General features: G+C 41.5%; 1 protein-coding gene across 9 annotated transcripts in view; it reads left to right on the top strand.

Annotated features, from left to right (window-relative positions):
- Positions 1–27,053, top strand: part of ARID1B (AT-rich interaction domain 1B) — a 400,901-nt gene that overhangs the window by 320,252 nt on the left and 53,596 nt on the right. For 6 of the 9 annotated variants that reach the window (XM_076002845.1, XM_076002844.1, XM_012759582.3 and 3 more), the window contains 2 exons: positions 10,312–10,491; positions 23,536–23,863. In XM_076002845.1, coding sequence (XP_075858960.1) covers positions 10,312–10,491; positions 23,536–23,863 — 508 coding nt within the window. Of the gene's footprint in view, positions 1–10,311; positions 10,492–23,535; positions 23,864–25,710; positions 25,840–27,053 lie in introns of all 9 variants that reach the window. The other 3 variants (XM_076002847.1, XM_076002846.1, XM_012759577.3) reach the window with 2 other exon arrangements.

The raw sequence follows: 27,053 nt of genomic DNA, 5'->3' as shown, positions 1-27,053 counted from the left end.
GAATGGGTCATTAGTTTCTGTCTTCCTCAAAGCAATTCATGTTGTGAAGAGAAGCAGGCAGGCAAATAAACACTGAAGATATTAAAATGTAACAAGAATATTTTTTAAAATCTATTTTTCTCTCCAAATGGGAATCTGACACCTATTTGTGAAGAGAAATGGCTCTCTCTTTCTAGTTGGAGACACCGCTAAGGTGTGCGGCGTGTGACCGAGATTTCACACATGTGGGGAGGCAGCCTTTATTGAACTGGCTTGAAGAAACAAGACAGTTATTCTGTGAATTTTTAACAGATGCCAACATGAAAATAAATTGTCCATGTGCCAAAGGAAGAATGTGCTTTGCTTTTTGGTGGCTTATAGAACCTTGGATGTCTTATTGGTATCCTACAGTGCTGCAGCTCTCTGCTAGCTAAAGAGGCACCTTTGATGAAGAAATTAAATTTTTGTATAATTGGGTCTGTGCTCTCCTGCATCGTTAGCCTGGGCACTCGCTTTCTCTGTTTGCTGTTCTATCTTTCCTGGGTAGGATGAACAATGAGTTGGGCTTTGTGCTTAACTCTGCTTTTCCAACAGGATTTAAAGTCTCTAATACTTACATTGCATAATTTGTTGTGTCCCGTGAATAGGAAAAAAATATACAGTTGGAAGCGAAGATCCATGTTAAAATTCCTTCCAGTTTCTGAATTTTCTGAAATTTCCTCGTTACACTTTCCCTTTTTCACTTTTTTTCGAAATCAGTTTTGTAATATCCTTCAACTTAGAGATATATTTTCATTGGATATTACTTTAATTTAACCCATCACTGACAATTTTGGAGTTTTGACAACCTGTCATTGCCTGTTTGTGTTCTTGGAGCTTCCTCTCTGTTTCTTGTACGTCATCTCCCCCTACTCTGCTTTGAGGACTATGTTTATTTTTTAAATTAAATATAATTTTATTCTATTTTTGAAAATTTTTTATTGCCTCTAAATGTAAGCTGTATCTCTGTGTTGTCCAGGGAAGAATTGTTTTGCATTCCCGCTGCATAAAAATATGCTGCGTTGTTTCATCTCTTATAGGGAAAATGTGATTTGTGTATAATGACTTTATAAATCAGCGGCTTTAAAAATTTTTTGGTCTACTAATGTTTAGACAGCATTGGATCTTTCTTTTAGTAAGGATTTTCTTTTTACAAATAGGAGATTCATATATAGCATTTTTTTAAACTAGGAAAAATATCCACTAAGCGAACCACAAGTAGACAATGCTAAAGAAAACCACAAATAGGACAATGCTAAATCTTGAAAACTCATTTATCAAATAATAATATAGATAAACCTTTTAGAAATGCTAATTCTCTGTTAGGCCAGTTTTCTAAGCTAGTAATGAAAGGGTTTATTTTTTTTTTAAATAAAAAAAAGTATCTCTTGGTTTAATCTGTAATACTGGTCTCTAGTAACAGTGAGTGAAGTAGTATTTTTCCTAGACTTACACTTAACAGTACTTACTCTGCCATGCAACAAGAATGGATTGTGTAGGAATTTTCCATTGATACTACTGTTATCCATATGAGAATGACCGTAAATAAAGCAATCCTTTAAAAGTGCAGACTGAATGACTCCAGAGAGGGTCCTGGAAATGTACCATGAATCTCATCTATAGCTATTAGTTATAGAGAATTTGGAATTCAGACAATGATCACATTGTAATCAAATATCTAAATTAACAGTGTACCTTTAGAATTAACTTTAGGACAAGTTGTTAGCCTCCTACCAGGCAATTGAAATGACCCTGCCCACAGTTGGGCTTTTATCACCCGGATTCCAGAGCTCAGAAGGCCCTGGCAGAAGAGCAGTACACCCTTACCCTTGGCCAAGTTCCTGGGTGTTCTTCCTTCTAGCTAGAAAGAAAATAGTCTTCTGTTAGACCCTGGCCTTCCTGTAAACCCTACCCACCAAAAAAACAAAAATAAAAAACCTAGTGGATTGATTCCTCCATTACATAGATGTTTATCAAGCTTGTCATTGTCATAGGTGCTTGAGATCCAGTGGTAAACGGAAGTCAAGATCCTTGCCCTGGACATCGAGAGTCTGTTCAGGCACTTGACAGGAGTCTTGAGTTTCTTTCTCTGAGTCTTGAGTTTCTCTCTCTCTCTCTCTCCCTCTCTCCCCCTCTCCCCCTCTCCCCCTCTCTCCCTCTCTCCCTCTCTCCCCCTCTCCCCCTCTCTCCCTCTCTCCCTCTCTCCCTCTCTCCCCCTCTCTCCCTCTCTCCCTCTCTCCCTCTCTCCCCCTCTCTCCCTCTCTCCCTCTCTCCCTCTCTCCCTCTCTCCCCCTCTCTCCCTCTCTCCCCCTCTCTCCCTCTCTCCCTCTCTCACTTACTCAGGAGTCTCGAGTTTCTCTCTCTCTCTCAGGAGTCTTGAGTTTGTATCTGTGTGTGTCTCTCTCTGAGTCTTGAGTTTATCTGTCTGTCTGTCTGTCTGTCTGTCTGTCTGTCTGTCTGTCTGTCTGTCTCTCTCTCTCTCTCTCTCTCTCTCTCACTCACTCAGGCAAACTGTAGGGAATCTGCCAGGAAGGAGGTACACTGAGTCTTAGGCTGATGAGAGCTGATCAGTAATGTAGCTGTTGGTTGAGTGGCCTGAAACTGACACGCCTGGCTTTTCTGAGCCAATTATTTCTGGATCCAGTTATCTGGAAAGGGGCAGTGCTTTCTGGATAGTGAACCTCAGCTCTACTGGCTCTAGTGGAGGAGGGGTGGGACAGGGAGGCCCAGCCCCAGGGCCATGTGCTCCGAGGGGAGGGCCTTGGGCTGCTTGCCAGGAGGCTTGCAGGTGTAGTCGCCTCTCTGGGAACTACCCACCATCCGTGGACTTCACAGCGCTTCCTGGCTTCAGAAATGGTTTGCAGGGAAACTTGGCAAGAGGGACTAGTTTGGAAACTTGGAGTAATTCAGGCACAAAATAAATGGTGGGCTGTATTAAAAATAATATGAATAATAGTAGCTATTACTTACTGAGCCTCTAGTGTGTGCCGGCACTGAATTGTGTGCCTTACGCATTGTCTCATTTAATCTTACGAGATAGGCTCAGTTGTCACTCCTACATTTTCAGAAGAGGAAACTGAGGCTTGGCAGTTAACTAACTTGCCCCAAGTTACCCAGCTACTAAGTGGCGAAGCCACAGTTTGGCTAGGCATTCAGACTGCAGAACCCACACTCCTCACGACTGTGGTGGCACGGAGAGGAGCAGAGTGGACGTGTCTGGCAGATCCTTAGGTGGTGGGAATATTCGTGCTTCCTGGCCTGTTAGACTCTTTTTTCTTCCTTGCCTAGCTGTCAGCTGTCAGTTGTTCCTACTCAAAACGGTCCTTTCTCAAATAGCTGTCTTCCTTTCCTTGGAAATGATTTTTTGAATACACTATGAGATAAGAACCAGACGATCAGATTTATTAAGCTGCTTTTGTAAAGGAAAATTAAATGGATCTGAATGAAGATGGGTCAGGCAGGATGTTGAAAAACCTGGTGTGCTGGGCTGAGCAGTCAGTCGAGAGTCAGTGACCGATCCCCGAGAGACAGGGCAGTGTTCGGAGCCTAAGTGAGGCACCACCCTTGGGCACAAGCACAAGACCCTTCTGAGAGGGGGAAAGCCAAAGGACGGGCACGGATGGCGGTGCTCAGAGCTTAGCGGGCGGGGATGGTACGGGCTGACGCTGCTTTTCCGTGGTGCTTGTTGCTTGATGTTTAGCAGCCGGGCTAGGTGAGGATTTGGAGTAGGGGTACAGTGTTATGCCCCCCCAAATAAAAGGGTACCCTGTGACCTCTGGGTCTCAGCAGCGGAACAGAGGAACTTGAGCTTCCAAGTACATACTTTAGCACTTCCACCTCCGTGGCCAGACATCTTTTTGTCCCAGTGGCACTTCTGAGAAGCCACCTGGCCAGAGTTGCCTGGGCCATTCCTATACATCGACAGGTCTCAGCTTAAATATGACTTTTTCAAGGAAACCTTCCTTCTTCCCCAATCTGAATCAGGTCCTCCCCTGATACTCTCATGGCACCTGTACTTTTCTTTTATTACGCTCATCATGTATTGGAGTTATTTGTTGGATGTCTGTCTCTCCCACCAGAATTTAAGGTCTTCGAGGGCAGCTACTGTGTCTGTTTTGCTCATTGTTCATGTCCCAGCACCCAGAAGTCACCTGCATCTGGTACCCCATGAATGATTAGTAAATGAAGAGAAAGAAAGTGATATTCCGTTGACTGAGATATTACTGTTTTTCATCTTATACAAAATTATAAGTTGCTTTATAATTGTAGTTTATAATTTTTCCCTGTTGGTAGGTTTTTCTGTTTGACTAAATTTTAAGTTCCTGGAAGGCAAGGATCACATCTTTTGTTTTTTAAAAAAATATTCTCTTGTTCTTACCACAGTTCCATGAATGCTAGAGTAAAATTGGGGCATGCTGGTAGGAGATTTGTGTAACATTATCGTGGATTGAGTTGCCAGTTTGATAGCTTAGATTGGAACTCACGCAATGAATAAAGGGCTCATAGAATCACTGTAAAGGCAACAGTAATGCCTTTGTATGGCATTTTCATGGTGTTTTTCAGTTTAGCAAAGCACTCTTGCATGCATTTTTCTTACTTGTCTCTCAGAACTATCTTGTTAGCCAGGGTGAGAAGGGCATTCACTATTCCATACAAAAGAGCCCATGGGTCCTGCCCCGTGGGTGGAAGAGGCAGCCTCCAGCCCACGTCTGGTTCAGACAGACCCAGAGTGTTGCGTGCTTCTCCTAGTCCGCTACTGTACTTTCTCTCTGAGGACATAGCATTTGCTTGAATTTTTTTTTTTCCCTAAAGGGCAGCTCTGTTTTTTCATATCAGAAATGTGCCTCTTTTCACTTAGAATGTTATATATTACAAATGTTTGACAATATGTACACGTAATGCAAGACTCAAAAATAGTAAATTCACTTATGAAAAACATTCCATAGACTTACCTTATGGAAGAAATATATGAATTATATTTTCATATGAAATTTCTAAGATACTTTGCTTTATATAGTGTAAATAATAATTATCTAATTTAGTACTTTGTCCAAAGTTTGAATTTTCCCATGTTAGATATTTACTTGGGACATATAATTCCATAATACATTTAGTAACTCAATATGCTTTCATAACATATAGGAAATTCATTTTATGCTTTCTAAATTTCCCTTACTAAAATGTTTGGTCTTCTAAACTCAGCTGGCTTTAGAAAATTTTCACACCTTTTAAAAAATGCAACTGGATTCTCTCAGCTGTCAGTTTTTCTATCCTCATACTCTATTTTAAGCTGCCACTTTATAATAATTTTATAAAAGAAGTAAAATACATTCAAATACATATGTCACTACAAATAGGTACAAAATTCTTGGTGGAAATCTGATTGGGGGAAAAACATTTAAAAATGTATTTCCTTCAAAAATAAAGATTTCAATAAAAGACTGCCCTCAAATAAATATACATGGAGATTACAAACCTGATTTATATGTTTCCTAGAAAAGAAAAATGTTTAAACAAGGATCATAGAGAACTAGAGCTAGAAGTGCTCCTACAACTAGTGAGCACCCCCCCCTTTAACAGGTGAGGAAACTGAGGCCGGAAAGGTGAAGTTACTGGCTAAAACCTCCACAGAAAGGCAGAAGTCCCAGGACTCATATCCTGGCCCAGTGTTCTGGTCGTTTCCACACTTCCTGTCTTGATCCACCTTTTGAATGTGTAATAGCCATAATAGCTACTATTTATTGAAAGTGTGCTGCGTGCGAGGCCCTTTAGAAGTGTTTTTCATGTATTATCTCATTTAATCCATACAACCCAATGAGTTAGATATTATGGTCCCCATGTTATAGATGAGGAAACAAATAATAGATGTGCATAGTTTCTGTATTTAGGATGAAAAGTATAAATACTATTTTAGCTAACTTTTGTCTTCTAATTTTTCATCAATTTGTTTAGATTATGGCAGTATTCAATAACGTTTAAAAATATATCTATAATGGAAGGCTTTTTTAGTGGAATACTGCTGGCATTTAAATGTGATTATATATTATGTATCACTTATATACCCTCCTAAGCGGCCCCCTAACATTTAAACTTTCTCCCCATCGGTCCTTGCTTCAAAGTGCATTTGACAGTAGAATTAGCTTTCAGTAATACAAGTAAGACCATACCATTTTGTGCTATGGCAATATATGGCCTCTGCCAGTATTACTCAAACTAAAAGACCAGAATTCCACAGGATCGCACATACAGAAGCTTTGGTGAACCATTCAACTGTTTGGTAATAGAAGCTATATCTGCAAGATGAAATACCTCATGAGATAGAATGACCAATAGAAAAATAGAGAAATGATATAAACTGTTCTGAAAAGAAAATAAAAACAGATATTAAGCAATGTTCACATTTACTCATGATAAGAAAAGTACAGAATAAAACACAACCATAGATCATAAAATCTTTGAAAAAGATACACTGAAAAACCATTTGCCTTTGGCGAAGGGAACTGTGTAGTGTAAGATAGGAATGGGAGGGTTACTGCCCATAATATACCCTTTCTAGCCCTTTAGCAATCATATATAGTTCCACAAGTACTACAGTGATGTGAATTCAGATATTTAAATAAAAAACAGATGTAGAAATAAAAACTAGTTTGTTCATTCTAGCTGGAAACATCTGAATATGTGAGATATCCAGGAATTAAAAAATACTCTTACCAGTTTATAAACCCAAAACTAACATCACGATGTCCTACTTGTGTATATCATGTTACACATTATAGAACAGTTCCACATATTGTCTTAGTTGATCTTTGTAGAAACCTCATCTTCATCTTTAGATGAGAGAACTAAGGCTCAGAGAAGTTACTATTTGCCAAAAGTCACACAGCTAGTTGGGTTCAATACCCACTGCAATATATTTGTTTATGTATCAGTCTCCCCTGCGAGATTCTGTTCTACGTCTGTCTACATAGCCATCATCTAGGTAATTTAGGCCTTCTGTCCCCAGTCGACTGCTGTTAGATGATGATAGGTTAGAAAGGAGCCAAGGATATGTGTCACCTTTTTCTTTCATGGTTGTAGGGGACACAGGGAAAGGGCTGTATCTCACCAAATATAAAACAACTTTTCAGGAAGCTCATTTTAGTGGTGCCATTGGAAAAGTATACAGGGAGAACAGTTAGCTTTCTGATTTTAATTTCTATGTAAGGAGGTGGTTTCCACACCTATAGAACTTTGTCCCTGAGTCATGGGCATTTGATGTCGTCACATGTTCCATTTGAATTAGCTTTCGTTTCACCTACTTCCGAACTTGATTTTATGCAAAATGCCAGTGATAATTTAGATCGTTCAAGTAGAATGTAACATAGGTATTTTTAAGGACTAAGTAAATAGAAATAAAGAAATAACTTGCCCAGGTAAGAATTCTTAGAACTCATTTGAATAAACCTTAAGCCTATAGCAAGTATTCCAGAGGCAACAGTAACTTTAAAGATATGGTATAGTGTCAGAGGTTCTAAATCCTTTGGCATGGACACCTTCATAGTGGAAGTGAGATTTAATGCTAATCAAAAGACCTGTGTTGTTTTCTTAGCTAATGAAGAAAAAGCAGTCATCCTCCTTAAAGAAAATAGGGAGGAGTCCCACACAATCTGTGTGGAATTGAAACACATTTTTTATTAAACAGGACTCTATCTGAAACTCTTGAGAATTTTACAGTAAAGCTTAGATAAATATTTCATGTAACATCTTAAGATGCAATCATTTGTAGTAATTTTAGTACTCTGATTTCTGTTTGTTTTCAGATTTGAAAAAGCAAACGTTTTCCATGATGATTTATATCTGGGAGCTACCAATTGAGCCCAATTTCATAAGGCTTATCTTTATAAATAAAGTAAATAGGATAATAAGAACTAGCTGTGCTTACTTTTATATCTATCTCTTTAGAAGCAATGTTAAAAGATCTCTTTTTTTTTCTTACTGAAAAATGTAAACCATAGTCTGTATAAATACAATGTACCATTTAACCTCCTAAATTTAAGCTGACCTTAGATCTAGACATTGTCTCACCTTCTGCCTGCCTCAGTGGGCTTTCTTTGGAAGCTACTGCTCTAGGGTCGCTGGAGCAGGCGGAAACCCGCCCACTTCCAGCCAGAGCGGTCGCTTGGTGACAGGTGCTCTCTGACCAGTGTGAACTCCTGGGTTCTGAGAGTCACTTTTCAAACTGCCCTTTGTTAGTATGCTAATTTGATAACGTTAGCTTTTTCTTAGATATATGTGTTGATTTGGGGCACTCTTTGTCCAAATGAGTATTTCACAGTTCTTTCTACATACTCATATTTGCCTGAACTCCTGATATGTGGATGTACCTGACATTATAGTTCTGCATAATTTAAAGGTATGTTTTCTTCATCGCTTTGAAATAGCTACCCACCACGCACCTACTGTGTGTGCTCAGCACTCTGTTGGGTGTATGAGAAATTTAACATCCATTCATTTAAAAAAAAAATAGATTTTGATAACCGCTGTGTGCCACACACTCTGTTGGGCACTTTGGATGCAGCAGTGAACCTAGACATGATCCTTGCCCTCGGGTGCTTATGTTTTAGTGGGAAGAGAGATGGTAAGTGAATCAGTAATAAAATGAGTACAGGTTAGGAAAGGTGCTATGAAGAAAGGCAAGTGACAAACAGTGAGGGTTGGTATGACTTCAGATTGGGTGGTCAGGGAAGGCTGAGCTGAAGGATGAGGAGGAGGCACAGTGCAGAGAGCAGGTGACAGCATTTTGGGGAAAGGGCTTGCTGCTGTCTTTCGGGAGCTCCGCAGGCCGTGGGCTGGCCGGGGGCAGAGGGAGAGAAAGCTGGAGGAAACGGGGCCGGACCACTGAGATCTCAGAGGCCAGAGACCAAGTCCCGTATTTGCATTTGATTCTAGCTGTGGTGGGAAGCCTTGAAGGGTTTTATGCAGTGGAGAGAGATGTTCTAATTTCCCTTTTTATTCCCAGAAGATAATTCTGGCAGCTTCATGGAAAATGAATCAAAAAGGAGCAAGACAGTAGGGATGGGGGTGCTGGGAGATCGGTGAGACCGTGTAGCATGTGGGTGAGAGGAGGAGACGGTAGCCAGGCCGGCCTTGGTGGAAGTAGAACCGCTCAGGATCCGTGTCAGAAGTAGAGTCAGTAGGACGTGCCGATGGATGGGTCACACGTAGAGGGAAGAAGGAAAGAGCAGGCCCGGGGCTGTCCCGTTTCTGACAGGAGAGGGAGGGTGGTGCCTTCACACAGGTGGGGGTGGCCCTGGGCACAGCGCGCTTGAGGGAGGAAGTCACAGGTTCCATTTGGGAAAAGCAGGATACAATTCAAACCTTCCAGCTGGCCACAGTTTACCTGTAAGGGACAGTGCAGTCTGAATCAGGTATTCGAAGGTCCTCAGGCTACTGGGGAGTCAAGTTGAATAGCTGCTGCTCTGGGAGACCAGAGGGGAGAAAACAGCACTGTACAGGGAAGAGCTGGCTGCTGCCCTGGGTTTACGGAGCAGGTTTTTTGAGTGACCAGAGACCTGCATTGCAGAAGCCAGAAAGCGAGCAGGGCTGTGAGGTGGGTGTGCACAGAGTGCCAGCCTCAGGGCCGGTGGGCGTGTAGTTCAGGGGTCCTAGCTCTTCTTGTAGCTTTATGTCGGGGCTTCTTCTATAACACAACTTAAGCCTGGTTGCCTTTTCTTCCCCTTCTCCATTTCCCTAGTTCAAGTCCACAGTCCACTGGGTTCCCAAGAACACTAGTGAAAATTCAGGTTAGGACCAGGGTGGCCCCGTGAAATGTCTTTAGATGTTTCTTTTCTTTCTTTTTCTTTTTTTGAGACAGAGTTTGTTGCCCAGGCTAGAGTGAGTCCCATGGCGTCAGCCTAGCTCACAGCAACCTCAATCTCCTGGGCTCAAGCGATCCTCCTGCCTCAGCCTCCTAAGTAGCTGGGACTACAGGCATGTGCCACCATGCCTGGCTAATTTTTTCTATATATATTAGTTGGCTAATTAATTTCTTTCTATTTATAGTAGAGACGGGGTCTCGCTCTTGCTCAGGCTGGTTTCGAACTCCTAACCTAGAGCAATCCGCCCGCCTCAGCCTCCCAGAGTGCTAGGATTAGAGGCGTGAGCCACCACGCCTGGCCTAGATGCTTCTTTAGGGACATCTTGCAGTACCACCCTTCTCCCCTGCCACCTTCCGCTCAATTCCATTTCCATTTTCATGTGTGCAAAGCTTATGAAGCACCTACATTTATATGTTTGTATTTATTTCCCACTTAGGGTTTATGGCAGGCACACAAAGAAACCCGCAGATGTCTCAGTATGGACCTCAACAGACAGGACCCTCCATGTCGCCTCATCCTTCTCCTGGGGGCCAGATGCATCCTGGAATCAGTAGCTTTCAGCAGAGTAACTCAAGTGGGACTTACGGTCCACAGATGAGCCAGTATGGACCACAAGGTAAAAAACAAAAAACAAACCCTCTCCAAAATGCATTGCAGTAAGTTGTAGAAAGTTTGTTAATATGCTAGTCCTTCAATATTTTAGCATTATAAACATATTGTAAAAGTCCATTATTTGTTACTTGACAGATTTGTGAGGTTAATGCAAACCCACAGTCCTTTAGTTGCCCATGATGATGGGAAGGATAATTATAGTCACTATTCATTAAGCATTTATGCGTCAGTCGCTGCAGTAAGTGCTCTTCCTACATGTGATGTTAATAGAGGAGTAAACCCCTCTCTCTGTGCTGGAGTTCCGAATGCTTGTTGAGAAAAAGACACAAGCTGTAGCATCAGAAGTTTCTGACTAAAAACTTGGGCTTTGTCCTTTTGTGTTCTGACTTTGCTGCTCCCACTCAGTAATCACCTTTAGAACCATGAGCTGAGTGCTCCGAAGGGTGTCACCGGGACATCTCTCCCAGTTGGTCCCCAAGGTAAGCATTAGTTCTCATTTTCCCAGCCCTCACCAGTGACAGTCTTAGGAAGATGAAGCCTGAAGCTGAAGTGGAGGCATGTCTTTCCAAGAGGAAGATGAGGGAGGAGCAGGGGAGTAGTGGAACCATGCCCAAAACGCGCTGTTCACATTCCACATGCCTGGAAGTCGACGTAGGTTTTGTCATATACACATATGATCGTTTTATCAATTTTTTAATCTTTTGTGTGTGTGTATGTGTGCATTTTTCCTAAGTCACTTTTATCAATAAGACATTTGAATGTAGCGCCTTCTTTATATTTCGTTTATTTAAATTAGACGTTAATGGATAATTTGGAGAGAATGAGATAATCTGGCACAATTCCCAGAGTTCTCTCACTTCTAAAAATACCAGGGATATTCCGAATGAAGGTGATGAGTGCCCACTGGGAAGCTGTAGTGGAATGTTTACCACCTCACAACAGTCAGGTCTGCCTGTGGGAGAGCCTCAGTGTTTTCTAGAGGCATTTGCATCTGTTCAGCAAACCCGCCTATGAAGCCTACGGATGCACCCTGAGGCCCAGGCACGTTCTCTGCTTGTGCCTAGAATCTCTCAGAAAATCTGGTCTTTTTGTTTATAGTACTTTACAGTTTGAAAAATGAGTTATACGTGTATTGTCTTGTGTTTTGAGGATTTCTTCAGACAGATTTTAAGCATTTCAGTGCTGCCATTGTATCTTTGCCTTACATGGCTTTGCTGTATGTACTTTCCAACTCTTTCTGTTGTTAGGAAAACTTCCTTCCTTCCTTTCTTCCTTTCTTTCTCTTTCTCCCTCTCATCATTTTTTTCTGAACCCTTTTCATGTGGTCCTTACCCCTATGCGTGAAGTCAGAACAGACAAAGACCCATGTGTTTTGCGTGGTTCTCTTCATACCATGTCATGAACAGCTTTCTGCATTACAATTCCACGTGAGCCACAGGAATTTAAGTCCCGGCTGGCAGTCATAGTCTGCCTGTTCCCTTTTGGCTCCAGTTAACTGTGACATGTAGCAGAGTGTCTCCAAGCAGAGGCAGGGCTATGAGTCATCCCACCGTGAGCGCCGCCTAGCCTGCCGTCTTCCTGGGCACAGTGGTCGCCCACTTGGTTTCTTTGGCTGTCATGGAAAGAAGAAAACTTTAGTGACAGTTGGAAGAGCAGTTTGTAAGTCGTGATAGGCACAGAAAATGTGGGCTTTTGCTCAGAGTGTAACTTGGACAAGGTCAGAGCCTGTTCTCAGAATTGAGGTTGGCTGTAGGACTACGATTTAACCCTTAAGACCATAAAGTCTTCATGTCATCTTCAAAGTTGATCTCTATACTCACAAATAATTCATTCTTGGAATCTCTTTTTTCACTCATACCCAGTGAAAACTGAGTCTTGAACTGTCTGATAAGTCTTGTGAACAACTAAGGAAGAGCTTATGCTGGAGGAGGTAATAGCGGGGAAGGTAGTTTCTACAGTGTAGATTTCTTTTTAGAATAAATCCCTCGATTTCCAGAATCATTGAACATGAAGATGCTTAATTGAAAAGCACAGAGCCCAGCAGAATTCTCATCCAAACCACGTCGTGTCCTTGGAAAATTGCTTACTCTCTCTATGAGTTACTTTTCCTCCAGAAAATGAGAACATTGGATTATTACCTTGGAAGTTGCTTCCAATTCCAATGTTCTCTGAGCCAAGTTTTGCTTCAACTCCAGGACCTTTTACATTAACACAGCCCACTGGATCCCCTGCATCACAGTTTGATTAAATAGTCAGAAAGCGTTTTGTTTGGAGTTTATTAAGGCATAAATCCTGAGTGTAAGTTCATAGCAGAAACAGTTTGCAGTAAAAGTGGCATGTTCCGTGCTCCGTGCTCTCTAGTGTTTGCGAGCTGGGAGCGCCGGTGTTCCTGCACCCGCTGCTCTTTTCTCCTCTCCCAAGTGGCATTGCCACCACATTCCACCCCAAGGCCCACGTCCTCCTGGGTTCCTGCTCTAGTTCTCATTGCCGTGAGCATCCCAGTGCTACTGATGTTCAATTCCAAATAGTCACCGCCGTGGAGTCTCCCTTCCTCAGCAAACACTGAAAGACAGATGACACTTGTAACACGTAGTGTTCCATTCAGTAAATGCCCTTTCTTCCCTGTGCATTTTTCTCTGTTGTCCTTTTAAACAAATGAAGGGTTTTTTCCTTCCTCCTCTTAATTAACTACTCACATTATTAGTGAGATATTCAGCTTGCATCTTTGTATCAGAAGTTTTAATGTCTCTAGAAAGACTTAGCCTCACCCAAGAGGTCATTAGAATCGCCTGTTTCTGTTCTTAACTAGATGACTTTCTTCTGTTTGTGCTTTTTTAAAGAGATCTCAGGGGATAATATTATATGGCCTCTTTTTGCTAACCATTTTATTGTCAGGAGCATCTTCTCCAAAATTATTATTAGTAATAACAACAAACGTTTATTAGACTTGTCCTGGGTCCTGTTCTAAGTGTTAACTCATTTAATCCTCACAACATGCTATATGATAGGTGCTGTTATTACTCCACTCTACAAAGAAAGAAACTGAGGCATAGCAGGTAAACAATTTTGTGAGGATGCATAAGTGACTAAAATGGTCAAGCCAGGATTCATGTCCAGGCTGACTTGCCCATTCTGTTGGGAATAATCTTGGGAAGCCCTGTAAGGCTGTCCACATTTTGCAAATGAGAAAACCAAAGTCTTGAGCAGTTAAGTAATTTCCCCACATCCCACAGCTAAGAGGTGGCAGGGCTACCAAGGAGGGCTGGCTTCAGAGGCCACTCATAGAGTCACTGGTAGTGCCCTTTCCCAGGCCTTAGATGTAATCCCTTCTCACTAGTTCATTCGTTCAGGGAGCCACTAGGGAAACAAAAACAAAAAGGCAAACTACATGCCTTCAAGGAACAAGAAACATTTTAGAAATACAGGCATGGCAATATTATATCAGAAATATTACATAGATTAAGAAAAATATTTCTATGAATTGAAAGGGAATATGTCAGAAATGTCTGTTAATACTATAAAATCAGAATTATTAAATTAACAAATGGAATTAAGCCAATCTAAATGTGTAAAAATGTTTAATTACAGTATATTTTATGAAATAGTGCTTTTCTACCTTTAAGCAAGCACATATAATAACTATCCTTGCTTAAGTGTTTGTAAAGAGAGAAGGCTATAGGAACTTGCTTTAATAAATAAAAAGGAGTATGTAAATAACATATTAATTATTAACAAATAAATTTGGGAAAAGGAGAGCTGAAGTCAATTTCATCTTCATAGCCTTTTTATTTCTTAAGGACAAGGATTCTGTCTTGTTCTTGTGTTCTCTAGAAAAGTGTCTATCATACTGGCCTTAGTTTTGCTATGAGTAAGCAGTACCTTGGGCAAGTAACAATAATTCTGAGTCTAGATCCCTCCCAGTTCTCACTCACTTGTATAATAACATCTGGGACTCTGTCTGGGACCACCCATGCAACTGCTCAGGTTGTACAGACACAGCCCTGATTTTATGCCTTAATTTTTATAGTGTGTATCTTAGGAAGCAGAGGATTTACTAGTTGATGAGTCTGATGAGCCTTTCATTTCTAAATTACTTTGGTAAAAAAATGTTTTTCAGAAGGATTTAAAGGTGTTTTTTCTAAAATAAATTGGATGCCATCTGAAATCTTCCTTTTCCCTTCATTCGTTAAATGTTTCTAATAAGTTCAGCAAGGCAAACTTTAAATGATATTCAGTTGAAATGAATGCAGTTCCAAAATAGTGAATTACAAAGTAATAATCTTACATCTGTTTCGGTTCTAGAAGAACAAGGTATAAATGTCGAAAGTTGTCCACCCACCAGCTACTTGACTGGACTACCAGGCCGTGGAGTCCCCATGACCTGGGATTCCAGGCTAAGCCTGGAACCTCCATCTTACTGGTGGACTGTGTGGAAGCAGTCCTCCCCGGCACAGGTGGCATGTGTCTAACACATAGATTCACTTTGGTCAGAAGACTTCCCGGGATGGTGCTGGGGATGGACAAGATGGTGTTCCTTGGCTTTCCAAATGCTAGTTTCTCCCCCGTTAGTTTGCTCATTTTATTTTTTCTCGAAACAAAATTGTGATACACTTGATGGGGTTACAGCTACTTCTTATCTTACCTTATTTTATGGTTAAATCAACAGCACGAAGCCAAAGATTAATTCCTTATTCTGTATTATGTCTTACTAAAGAAATATTCCTAATATATCTTGCTAATATTAGAAAAAACAGAAATTGAATTAGATCATTTTATAGCAAAAGCTAGGTTAATGTAATCATATCTTCTTTTGATGCTGAAATTTCGCCTTCGAGTTACAGGATTTAAGCATGAATTTTTCTTAAACTGATAATCATCATGATTTTATCAAAACTCGAAAATTAGGGGGAAGAAAAGTCAGGAAAATTTATAGTACCAATCAACTGAAATTGAAAAAAAAAGAAAGCATCTTTAATTTTGACTAGTGTGAAACTAATTATTTTACCCCAATGATTAAAATCAGCAGGACCCAGCGTCCTCTGCCCTCACTGAACAACTCAGCACATTGTCGCAAACCTCATTATCGGGAGGACTTTTATGTCTGGGGTCTTGATCGTGATGGTTGTGGACTGCGCTGAGGAAGGGCAGGGTCTGGATGCGCAGCTTTACTGACATCTTAGCAAGGTGCCTTGTCCTGGGGCTTACTGCTCTGCCACTTATTCAGACTTTTGTTTTAAAAGAAATGACCTATTGAATCACATTTCACAAATCTGTCAGAATGGCAGGAAGCCTCCAGAGAAGGACTAGTTCCTCTGACTGTGGTCAGCCCAGGCAGATCAGGATTCTCTCTCAGCCGCCTGCAGGGGGCGCCTTTCCCACTGCAGTCTGCTTGGGCTGGGCAGCTCTGAGCCCAGGGAGGACACAGCCTGTCCGGTGTATGGCGGTGGCAGTTTCTAGCTCATAGACTCCTTTGTTTCTTACCACAGAGACTACTGTTTCATACTAAAGTTGGCTATTGGGTTAGGATAATACCTTTATATGTATATATATATACACATACATACATATATATATATATATATATATTTTTTTTTTTAACACCATTGCTTACCTTTTCTTATACTTTCCTCTGAGGAATAAATTTGTGTATCTGCACATAATGAAAGTAAAATTAGGCATATAATACAATAATGTAGATAATTTTTCATTGATTAAAAAGATATTAATATTAGCTGGGTACAGTGGAGCACACTTGTAATCCCAGCTACTCGAGAGGCTGAGGTGGGATGATCACTTGAGGCCAGGAGTTCAAGACCAACCTGGGCATCATAGCAAGACCCCATCTCGAAAAAAAGAAAAAAATTACCTGTATGTAGTGGTATGCACCTGTAATCTCAGCTACTTGAGAGGCTGAGACAGGAGGATCACTCGAGCCCAGGAGTTTAAGGCTGCAGTGGACTGTGATCGTGCCACTGCACTTTATCCTGGGCAACAGAGCAAGACCCTATTTCTAAAAAGAAAATAAATAAATAACTTTTAAAAGATTATTAGTATCAGAATAGTTTTTGTTGGCAGATTCTATCTGTTCATTGTCAGTTCACCTATAGTTTCTGTTAGTAAAATTCTCACAGCAACCACATAAGATATCTGTTATTATACCCTTTTTATAGATGAGGAAACTGAGCTTTAGAGTAACAGGTGGCTTTCCAAAGGTCACACTCCCAGAACCAGATGGCAGTGCCCCAGCTTCTTGGAGGCTCTCTCTGTTCACTCACTGCCCTGATGTCAGGCACTGGCATCTGATCCTGCCCATATGTCCTTGGTGTTTGCCTCTGATGTTAGCCCTGGTCATTATCGTTTCTCTGAAGACGGCTTATATTCCCAGGAGGGGCAGCTGACATGCACGCTGCTGCTTCCCCGCGGCACTCTGCACAGTTGGCACTGCTTTGTTTTTCTTCGTAGTGCTCATCACCACATGACGTTGTCTGTATTTCTTTATTTGTCTGTCTCCTGCCACCAGAATGTAAGCTCTTTGTCCTCGTTCATTGCTGAATCCCTGGCATTTAGCATGGAGCCTGGCTTGTAAGAAGTCATTAATAAATGCTTCTCAAATGAAATTTGCTAAACAGAGTAATGCAGAGTCACTGATACACCTTCCTGACCCTGCCTCAAGGCTTGATGGATATTGGGTTGACTATTCCATACCTGAGAATAATTTATAATATATGGTGTATTATCTTTGGGAGGTAAGACTAAGGGTAATTTTTGTCTTCTATATTTTCTGCATTGAGCTTGTATTATTTTATAACTAAATTTTTAAAGGAGTTAACTGTTGTAACATAAATGGAAAAAACTACCAAAAGTGAAATACTGAGTGTTACTGTAAGGTCTTTCTCCTTCTTTTATAAACTTTATTATTTTTATATTTTAAAGAATTCTTAAATGCATATTGACCTAGGAAAAGTATGGTTCCTATCAGTTCAAAAAACAAATTATCTCCCTTTATTCCCACAAGTAGTAGAATTTAATGCAACTTGGGGCAAGTGAGCTTTCATTTGAACCTATATTTATAGTCTTTTTGATGACTTGATCAATATCCCTGCTTAAAAAAGTAGCATCATATGATAGGTCTGAGTAGAAAGATGGAGGTGGAACAAGTATTTTTTTAATATAACTCTTGAGACTAGCTTGGGTGATATAGGAGACCCAGTCTCTAAAATAATAAAAAATAAGTAAATATAATTTTTTTTAACATAAAGGATCTTACTTAAATATGGTAACCAATAAACCAACACATGAAAATTTGCTCAAAATCATTTATCATTAGGGAAATGAAAATTAAAGCCACAATGATTTCTATTATATATCTAGTAGAATGGCTCATTTTTTTTTTTTTTAATTGGCAATGTCAGGTGCTGGCAATTAAAACTCTTATATAGTGTTTGGTGGGAATGTACACAAAATAGTGCAGCCACAGTTTGGCAATTTCTTATTAAGTTAAAACATGCACTTACCATACAGCTCAGCAGTCTCATTTCTAGAGTTTTACCAAGAAAAATGGAACATATGTCTGTACAAAGACCTGTTCGCAACTGTATTGGACAGTGCTATTCATAATTGCCAAAAACTGGAAACAGTGTCCATAGAGTGGAAACTAGGGGTCCATGCAACAATACCAGTGAATTCAAAAGCGTGGTGCTTAGTGAAAGAAGCCAAGCCCAGAGAATATGCTGTGTGGCTCGTTGTGAATGTGGACAGGCTGCAGGAACAGAAATCAGACCAGTGGTTGCCAGGGGCTGGACATGGAGATGAGATTGACTATAAAAGGGAAAAATGGAACTTTTTGTCATGATAGAAATATTCTGTGTCTTGGTTGTGCTGGTGATTACTGGATTATATGTTTTGTTTTTATGTGTAAATTATGTCAGTAAATGTGACCTAATAATGTGTAGTAGACTGCTATAAAAAATAGTAACATCACTGGCTAAAAAACAAGATAAATGCATATTTAGCCCTAACTCACAAATATGTTTATCACAGTTTGTAGCTAATTATGCATTTCATTTTTTTCCAGCCAGAGTAAAATGTCCAGTGTATGTTGTGTGCATCCATTTTATCCTCCACTGTGTGACGACTAACACAGAGCCCTGCACAGAGTAGTCGTTGCTAAGTAATTGTGGAATGATTGAAACTGAGAAGCAAAATTTCATATGCGAGTGGCAACATTTAATCGTTTACAAAAAGCAGTAAGCTTTGAGTATTTATTATAACTAGCAAATGTAAATATTCTGGAGTCAGGTGTAGAATTATTTGTGATTCTCCTAACATAATGACGGTGACTTGAATACAGTCTTGCTACTGCTTCTTCTTTCTGGTGCTTAAATATAACTCTTGGTGGGTAGAAATCTGAATTCATTTGGTGACCAATTTTCCAGAGCTGGTGTGCCAAGATGAACCCACTTGAAAACTGAGGGCTCTTGGACTTGGCGGCAAGACCAGTCCAGCTGAGGTGGGCTGGCCGGCATCTGCTGCCTTCATTGTGCTCAGTGCTGGACCCATCTGTTTTCTGTCAAAGCTAGTGCCAACAAATTACTAATCTATTAGAGAAACATGGAAATAAGATTGCACTCCTCATTCCTGGCTTTTCCTCTCATATTTTGCTTGGCTTACATATTTGGTTTTTGTTTATTTTGGGAAGATATGTTATCGAGTAGTTGAGGGGAGGCATGAATCATTTTTGCCCCATCCACACATTTTTTAAACGTGGGGGAAGATACTGTAGATGCTGTTGCTATGGTTGTGGATGCTGACAACAGCAGCTCTCATTTGTTCAGCAGCTCTGTGCCTGGCACCGTACTAGACACTTTCAGCCTTTTCCGAATTATCATCCTGACTTTCCAGATGACACAATCACAGTTCAGAGAGGTTAAACAACTCGGCACGGGTCATGCAGCTAGGAGGTGTCAGAACCAGTATTCAGACCCAGATTCTCAAGCCAGTGCTTTATCCACTGTTGCTGTTTAAGCCGTTTTAAGCCTTTAGACCATTTGTATCCAGGCATGTGAGTTTAATGAGGAAAGTCTTTAAAATTACAGGGAAAAGAAAAGGGTACTTTGTATTTCTTATACCAGATAGAGGCCTCTATAATTAGAACATAGTCCATTGAGTTGCCAGTTCATGGAATCAACCCAACTGATGGGAGAAAAGTAGAGGGGCCCCTAGTGCTCAGCGCCTCTCTGTGCACGAGTGCATGCATGTGCGGTGGCGTGGTCATGTTCCGATGCGTGCTCCACCCGGTTGCGGCGTGCTTCCTGCTAGAGGATGGGCCCGCTGCCGCGCGGAGCGAAGCTATTGAAACGCAGCCCTTCTTTCTTCAGTACGTAACACGAGTGAGAGACTGGAGCAGGGTACTGGGTAACCAAGCATCTCAGTCGTTTCTTTCCTTTGTGTTTATTAAAACACAGCCCTTGACTGCCAGTTAAAGCAGGAACTCGGAGTAACAGCATTTCTCCGTCACAGCCGTGAGTAGAGTTCGGCAAAATCAGGAACCTCTTTCTCTCATGTGACCACATTGGGGACATAGTCTGGAACAACCATGTCTAAATGCTTGTTTTCTAAAACAAGAGTAAAGTGTTATTTTGTTTCCTTTCAAAGCAAAGGGCACATATTTTTTCACTGAAAAAGGCTTCTTACCAAATGAGTCACTTATCAAGTGTTGGGGGAGGGTAGAAACTAGCCCTAGAGTAATAGCATGAATATGTGAATTAATTACTCCAGCGTTCAAACTATGAATGAGCATGTTTATTTTTAATAAAAGCAAGAGCCAAAACGGAGCACTCTGTTTCACTGATCTTATCAGATAATCTGGAAGTGAGTGGATATGAGGTCTGGGAAGGGGAGGAGGAGACAGATGAGCACGGGGACCCGGGCGAGCGTGGGCAGAGGAAGCGCCAGCAGTCCGCTCTGGTCTGTGTCCCACCCGGCAGGGGACACAGAAGGTGCCTTTTCCACTGAGATCGCATGATGGGAAGATGCACCAGACAGGAGTGTCCTGTGGGATCAGATTCAGAAGCAATTTAAGAATATTTTGTAAACAACTTTAAAACTGATGAACAGTTTTGATTTTTTTTTTACCTTTTACTTGAAAACAATGTAAGCTTGATTATTTCTGCAAACCTTGACTATGCAAAGGCAATGTATCTTCATGAAGAAGCAGTTTAAACTTAAGGAGCTGATGGTAAAAGACTGACCTGCACGCAGCTGAGCACACCTGAGGGGTTTATGCTGTGCCGTCCTGTTCCTTCCTGCCGGCCCTCGAGTCTTCCTCTCCATTTCCCAGCCCCTCAGATCTGCCACTGCCAGGCTCTCTTAATCCTCTTAAGCCTTTCTTCAGCCTTCCAGATGGTATTCAAGGTTAAGGAAGTTGCTGGCTTGAACAAGTCTCATTTCTGTTGCTAGTGCAGCAGAAATGATTAGCTTATCCCAAAGTTGGTCTATATCAGGGCTTATGGCCCACTTTGGCACACCACCTGTTTTTGTAAATAAAGTTTTGTGGAACACCACCAGTCCCGTCTGTGTATGTGCCTGTGTGTGCTGCTGCCATGGGGCTACAGTGACAGAACTGAGTAATTACCATAGAGACTGACCCACAAAGCCTATGGCATTTACCACCTGGGCCCTGACAGAAAAAATGTGCTGGCCCATGGTCTACGTGAACAGTGACCTTCACATCACCTGTGATTAATAACACATGCTCCACGGACAGTCGAAGTAACAAAATGAACAGGATGCACCTAACAAAGAACAAGAACTCAATAAATGTTGAAAAGTCTATTGAATTTCTTGCAGATTTGTAGGGGATACAGTCTTACATGTGTGAATTTAAGAAAGCCTGTTTTTACAATCATGATACTATTATTATGCAAGTATGCTTTCTCATAACATTTGAGAGGCAACATAGAGCAGCATGACATACTTGGACTCAGCCCCACTCACAGACCGCCTGGGTCCAGACCTTGGCTTCTGCCATCATTAGCACATCGCCTCGGGGCAGCTGTCACATCCCTGTGCCTCAGGTTCCCATCTCCAAGTGGGATTATAGTGATACGCACCTCTTAGGCTTGATGTCAGGATTAAGTGAGTTAATACAAAGAACTTGGAACTGAGTTTAGCACATGGCAAATACTAAGTATTTGCTTTTATTGTAGTCATTAATCCAATCCTATTTCTGCTGGAAATCCTTGAGAAGCTCCTCCTTACCTGCAGGATAAACCCCAAATTTAGAAGCCTGGTACACAAGGCCCTGCCTGACCTGGCCTCTCCCGTCTGTCCTCCTCAGTGATTTTGTGAGTCTGTCTGTCCTGGCCATCCCTGCCAGAAGGGCCCTTCCCCCTCCTCTGCCTCAGTCACCAGCCAACAGCAGCCCCTCCGTGTCACGCCCATGCTTGAGATACTTTATGTACATTATATTGTTTAATCCTAACAAGTCTGCAAGTGGACAATATTAGAGAGGACTGTCTTGTTTTACAGAGAAGAGAACGAAAGGAGAAAAGATGAAAGCAGGGTCCTGCAGGCAGGCAGCACAGAGTCTCGCCCGCCCCTGAAGCCAGCCTGCCCGCGGTTTTGGCCCCAGAGCTGCATATTCCAAGGAATCACCACTAAGTCCCCACCACGGGTGACCCCCTAAGCCCCCAGCTGTCTTTACCCCTGCTGCTCCACCACATGCATGCAACACACACACACAGAGGAATTGGATTGCATTTAACTTTGTGTCTCCCATGCCTAGAAGTTTCTGGCATGTAAAGTATATAGTTATGCTACATGGATGGGGACAGTCTTCCAGAAAGTAGTAAGGACTGATTGAGAAACACTAATCCATATCCTACAAAGACTTGTCTTTTTACATTTACTTAATTTCAAGTCATTTATTGAGAGGCAGCATGTTTTATTGGTTAAATACATGGGTTCCAGAGTCAGTTCATTTGAGCTTCAACCCTAATCTACTATCTCTTGATTTTCCTCATTTGTAAATGGAGTCCTGGTAGTATCCGTATTTCATATGTTTATTGGGAAAAATGAATGAGTATGTTCTTGCAAAGTGCTTAGCCAGGTGTCTAGCACACACTGGTTCAGTGGTTACCATCTGCAGTTATTATTGAAGCAATATCATGTATGCCTTTGATTTGTTTGAATTTAATTTATATACACCTCAGATTAAAAGGTGTGGAAGAAAAGGGAAAACAGAACTCCAGAGACAGCCGGGGGCTCAAGGGAACAGTACTCCTGTGTGCATGTGGCAAGTGCAGCTGGGTGAGGGGTATGGTCAAGGGTTCTTACCTCAGTCTTTTTTTGAGACAGGGTCTCACTCTGTCACCCAGGCTGGAGTGCAGTGGCACAATCATAGCTCACTGCAGCGTTGAACTTCGGGTTCAAGCAGTCCTCCTACCTTAGCCTTCCAAAGTAGCTAGGACGGCCAGACCTGCTTTTATAGGGCGTGGCAGCAAGCACAAACCAGCCACTCTGTATGATGCTCAAACCAAAAAGAAAACTCTGGTTGCTCCCAGTGTTGGAAAGAAATTGGGACTGATGTCAGGTTTCTCCACAACATCTTCCTTGGGATTTTTGTGTTCCATGTCATCTCTCTGAGCTGTTAATGTAATATCAGGTGTGGCAGCAGCCTCACGGTGGCCCTCGCCTGAAGACTGGGAGCTGAAACAATTATTTGGGTTAAAATATAAGAATATGAGGCGTTGAACTTTTTGAAGCAGCACTCAGTACTAGTATTTCTTGCCTATTAATTGATTGTTTGCATAGTTAACCTGAATGTGTCTTCAGTGTTGCAGAGGTCCTGTGGGCTCCTTGCCTTTGGGGTGCAGAGCGAACGCGTGCTGCGGCAGGTGGCCGCCTCGGCACCCACAGGCAGGGCCAGCAAGGATCATGGGTGCTACTCTGGTGATCACACTGTTGGACAAAAAGTATTTCCAGTGAATGTTTTCACAAGTTTAAAGATTAAATAAAAGGCTTTAATTTGTGTTTGCTTTTTGTTTAGGTAACTACTCCAGACCTCCAGCGTATAGTGGGGTGCCCAGTGCAAGCTACAGCGGCCCAGGGCCCGGTGTGGGTATCAATGCCAACAACCAGATGCATGGACAAGGGCCAAGCCAGCCATGTGGTGCTGTGCCCCTGGGACGAATGCCACCAGCTGGGATGCAGAGCAGACCATTTCCTGGAAATATGAGCAGCATGACCCCCAGTTCTCCTGGCATGTCTCAGCAGGGAGGGCCAGGAATGGGGCCGCCAATGCCAACTGTGAACCGTAAGGCACAGGAGGCAGCTGCAGCAGTGATGCAGGCTGCTGCAAACTCAGCACAAAGCAGGTACGCCGTTCAGGACGACGCCCCAGCAGGTATTCTGTATGTGTACATGTGACCGCGTAACTGCACACAGCAGCAGCGTCCCCCAAGGCTACAGGGGCGCAGTAGAATGCAACTGTGCTTGGCTGTTCTTTTCATGTTAAATATATGCTGTAACATAAGGTCAGAGAAGTAAGTGACAATCCGTGTTTTATGATACACCAGGGAAGGAGTCTGAGCAGGGTGGGCCCATCAGCTGCGGGGGTTCGGAATGTCTGTGGATGGCCCTACAGCCAGCAGAGCAGACCCCGTTGCACAGGGAGGTGTCTGCGAGGTTCCAACTGAAACAATGAGTTTCAAGCAGAAAATCCTAAAACTTAAAAATTATTTAAACTCTAAAACACTGAAAAAGAAACACACTCCTCTTTTTTTTACCCTACCATAAGAATCTTTATAAAGTAGAAACTTTATGTGCACTTTATGTGTATTGTGTTTGTCTAAATGTGTATGTGTGAGATTTATATACTTTGTATTCTTATGTGTTATTTTTCCAGGGATACCTTTCTATCTGTCCAAAGCAAAATGTGGTTAATACAGCAGAGATAGTATTTTAGACAGTTTAAGTTGATAGATTAATACTTTACCTTCAATTCAATTACTTAGTTATTTTTAAAGCTGATTTTTAAAATTAATTCTTGAAGTAAATACTTGACCTGTATAAAAATAACGTAATTCAAAATTATGAGGCAAAAGTGAATATATTTTAAAAGAAATATATCTAAATATATTTTAAAACAAAGCACATGGAAAGACATGTATTTTAATGATATCTTCAGAAGAAAAGAAAGAAGGTTCTGATTTTTGTCAAAGGGAAATAAAAGCCAGTGTGTGTGTGTGTGTGTGTGTGTGTGTGTGTGTGTGTGCGCGCGCGCGCGCGCGCGCATACACGTTTTACATGTGTCCCTTGGTTACTTTTCCTCTGAAGCTGCTATTTTGGGAATGTAGGGGACCCCCCCCCATCTTATTGTTTGTTCCAAATAATGATAAATTTCCCTTGAGGAATTAAAATGAAAATCAATTATTATCTCTCTCATTCTGTCTGCACATTACAATTGCTTAAAACCTTCTGAACCCCAGCAGTGCACCTCCCAGCCGAGCCTGCGCTGGCTTTCGAGAATGTTTTAATAAACCTGTCTGTGAAGACTGGTTTGGCAGGTCCAAGTGAAGTTCCTATTTGAGGTTTACATGAATTGGCCATTGTTACAACTCGTAAAGCACAAGATTGTTTTTTGTTTTGTTTTGGGATTTTTTTTTTTTTTTGGTTGCTGTTAAATAGAAAGTATTTGATTGCATTTGACCTGCGGCCTTTATAGTGATCTGAGAAGATGACCATAGAGAGTAAGGCATAATTCTGTTTGATTAAAAAGTCTTACGTATTCTCTTTCTGAATCAGTTATATAGCCTTTTATAGAAATTAATGTGTAAATACACATCCATGCATTTTCATTTTCTATTTCTAACCAATAGACCATTCCAAAGCCTTGCCTTCACTTCCTGCCCATTTTAGCTCTCCAGGAGTTTAAATGGGGGCTGTATATTTTATTTTTTGCTTTTACAGAGTCAAAGCTATACTTCAAAACTATAAATGGGGATTAGAGCTGAGAATTACTTTCCTCTCTCCTTTGCCCTGTCCCACACTTTTTTTAAAGGACTTTTATTGAGTTCACCAGGCAGCTGTAGGGTACAGGGTATTCTGCTGATTTACCACTTTCTGTAACCCCACACCTATGTGTGGCAGTAACATATGGACAGGAATTCATACTTGTGCTACAGAACAAATCCAAAGAAGCTGTTCTTCTGTTCCACTTTAGGCCACCATACATTAGGTCGCCTGCTTATCCCAGCCAGTCTGGGGCTGGCGGACGCCCCATGTTTTCTTCCCAGCACCCCAACTATGGCAACTCTCAGGCTCCCATGATGCACCAGCCTGACCAGTACGGGTAGGTAGCAACACACCCTGGACTTGCTGCGGGACCTGGGCATTTCTTTCACACTGTTAACCAACGTGCCGTCTGGCTGCACAGGAACACCCAGACCGAGACAGTGAAAGACCTAACAGGAAATCCATCTCAGGGGTCGTCCTCTTGTCCATTGTGTGTGTTGTGTTTGTTCGTTTTCTTTCTGACTAACAGTACTGTGGCTGTTCGGTGGAAGCCCGCATGCCGCCCTCCAGGTCCTGTCTGCATGGCTTTGGCATGGCTGCTTTCCTTCATGCCTGAGAGGGAGATCGAACTTGTATCTGCGTAAAAGTAATTACATCACCTGCTCTGGCGTCATTTCCCCCATTGTTGTCGTCGTTCTGTCTAGGAACATGTGTTGTGCAGCACTGTTCTCATGACCATGATTATCATTCCTGCCACCACAGTGAACTGCTGCTACACCCACCCCCAAATTCAGAGCGCAGCATCTCACTACAGTAGGACTGACACGGGCTGTTCCTAGCACTTCGGAGGGTCTCATTGGATTGTCACTGAGCAAATGTCTGTTCCAAAGAGTTCTTTCTTTCTCCCCCCAAGTACTAGAATATCGAAGTCACCAGGAAAATACAGCAGAATAATCCAGCACAGGATTTTCTTTCTAAACACAGTGTTGCCTATATTATCAATTTCAACACAGGAATTACATACAGCAACAAAAAGTATCTCTCTTCTTTCTAACCACAAAAATATGCGATATCAGGCTCTGTTACCATTTTTAGGTTAGCAAATGCTCTTAAAGTTGATTATTATTAAGTGATATAAGCAAAAATATTATTTATATCATTTTGCATATAATTTAAGATTATCCCATAGAGACTTAATTGTGTTTAGTAGGTTGTTTCAGTAAAACCATACTTCATCTTTAGATAAAACAGGTACTGTGAACTAGCTTTCTTTAAACAGTAAACTTACAAAACTGTGCTTTCACTACTTGTTGTAAATGCATGACAGCTAATAGTTTTATATTCACTATACATTTATTTAAATAAAGCAAATGATAATTTTGTAATTGAAAGTCTTGAAGTCTGCAAACATGGTCTTAAATGTGGACCAACAAATAGAAAATTCTGTAAACATAATCCTCAAAGTGAAATAACAAATATAGAATGAGGTAAACATACTTATTCTTGGGACTGTCTTTTCCTCTTTGTTATTTTCTTATGGTACCTTCAAGG

This window comes from Microcebus murinus, chromosome 5 (assembly GCF_040939455.1).
Source record: "Microcebus murinus isolate Inina chromosome 5, M.murinus_Inina_mat1.0, whole genome shotgun sequence".
Lineage (NCBI taxonomy): Eukaryota > Metazoa > Chordata > Mammalia > Primates > Cheirogaleidae > Microcebus > Microcebus murinus.
This window is presented reverse-complemented; position numbering and strand designations above follow the sequence as displayed.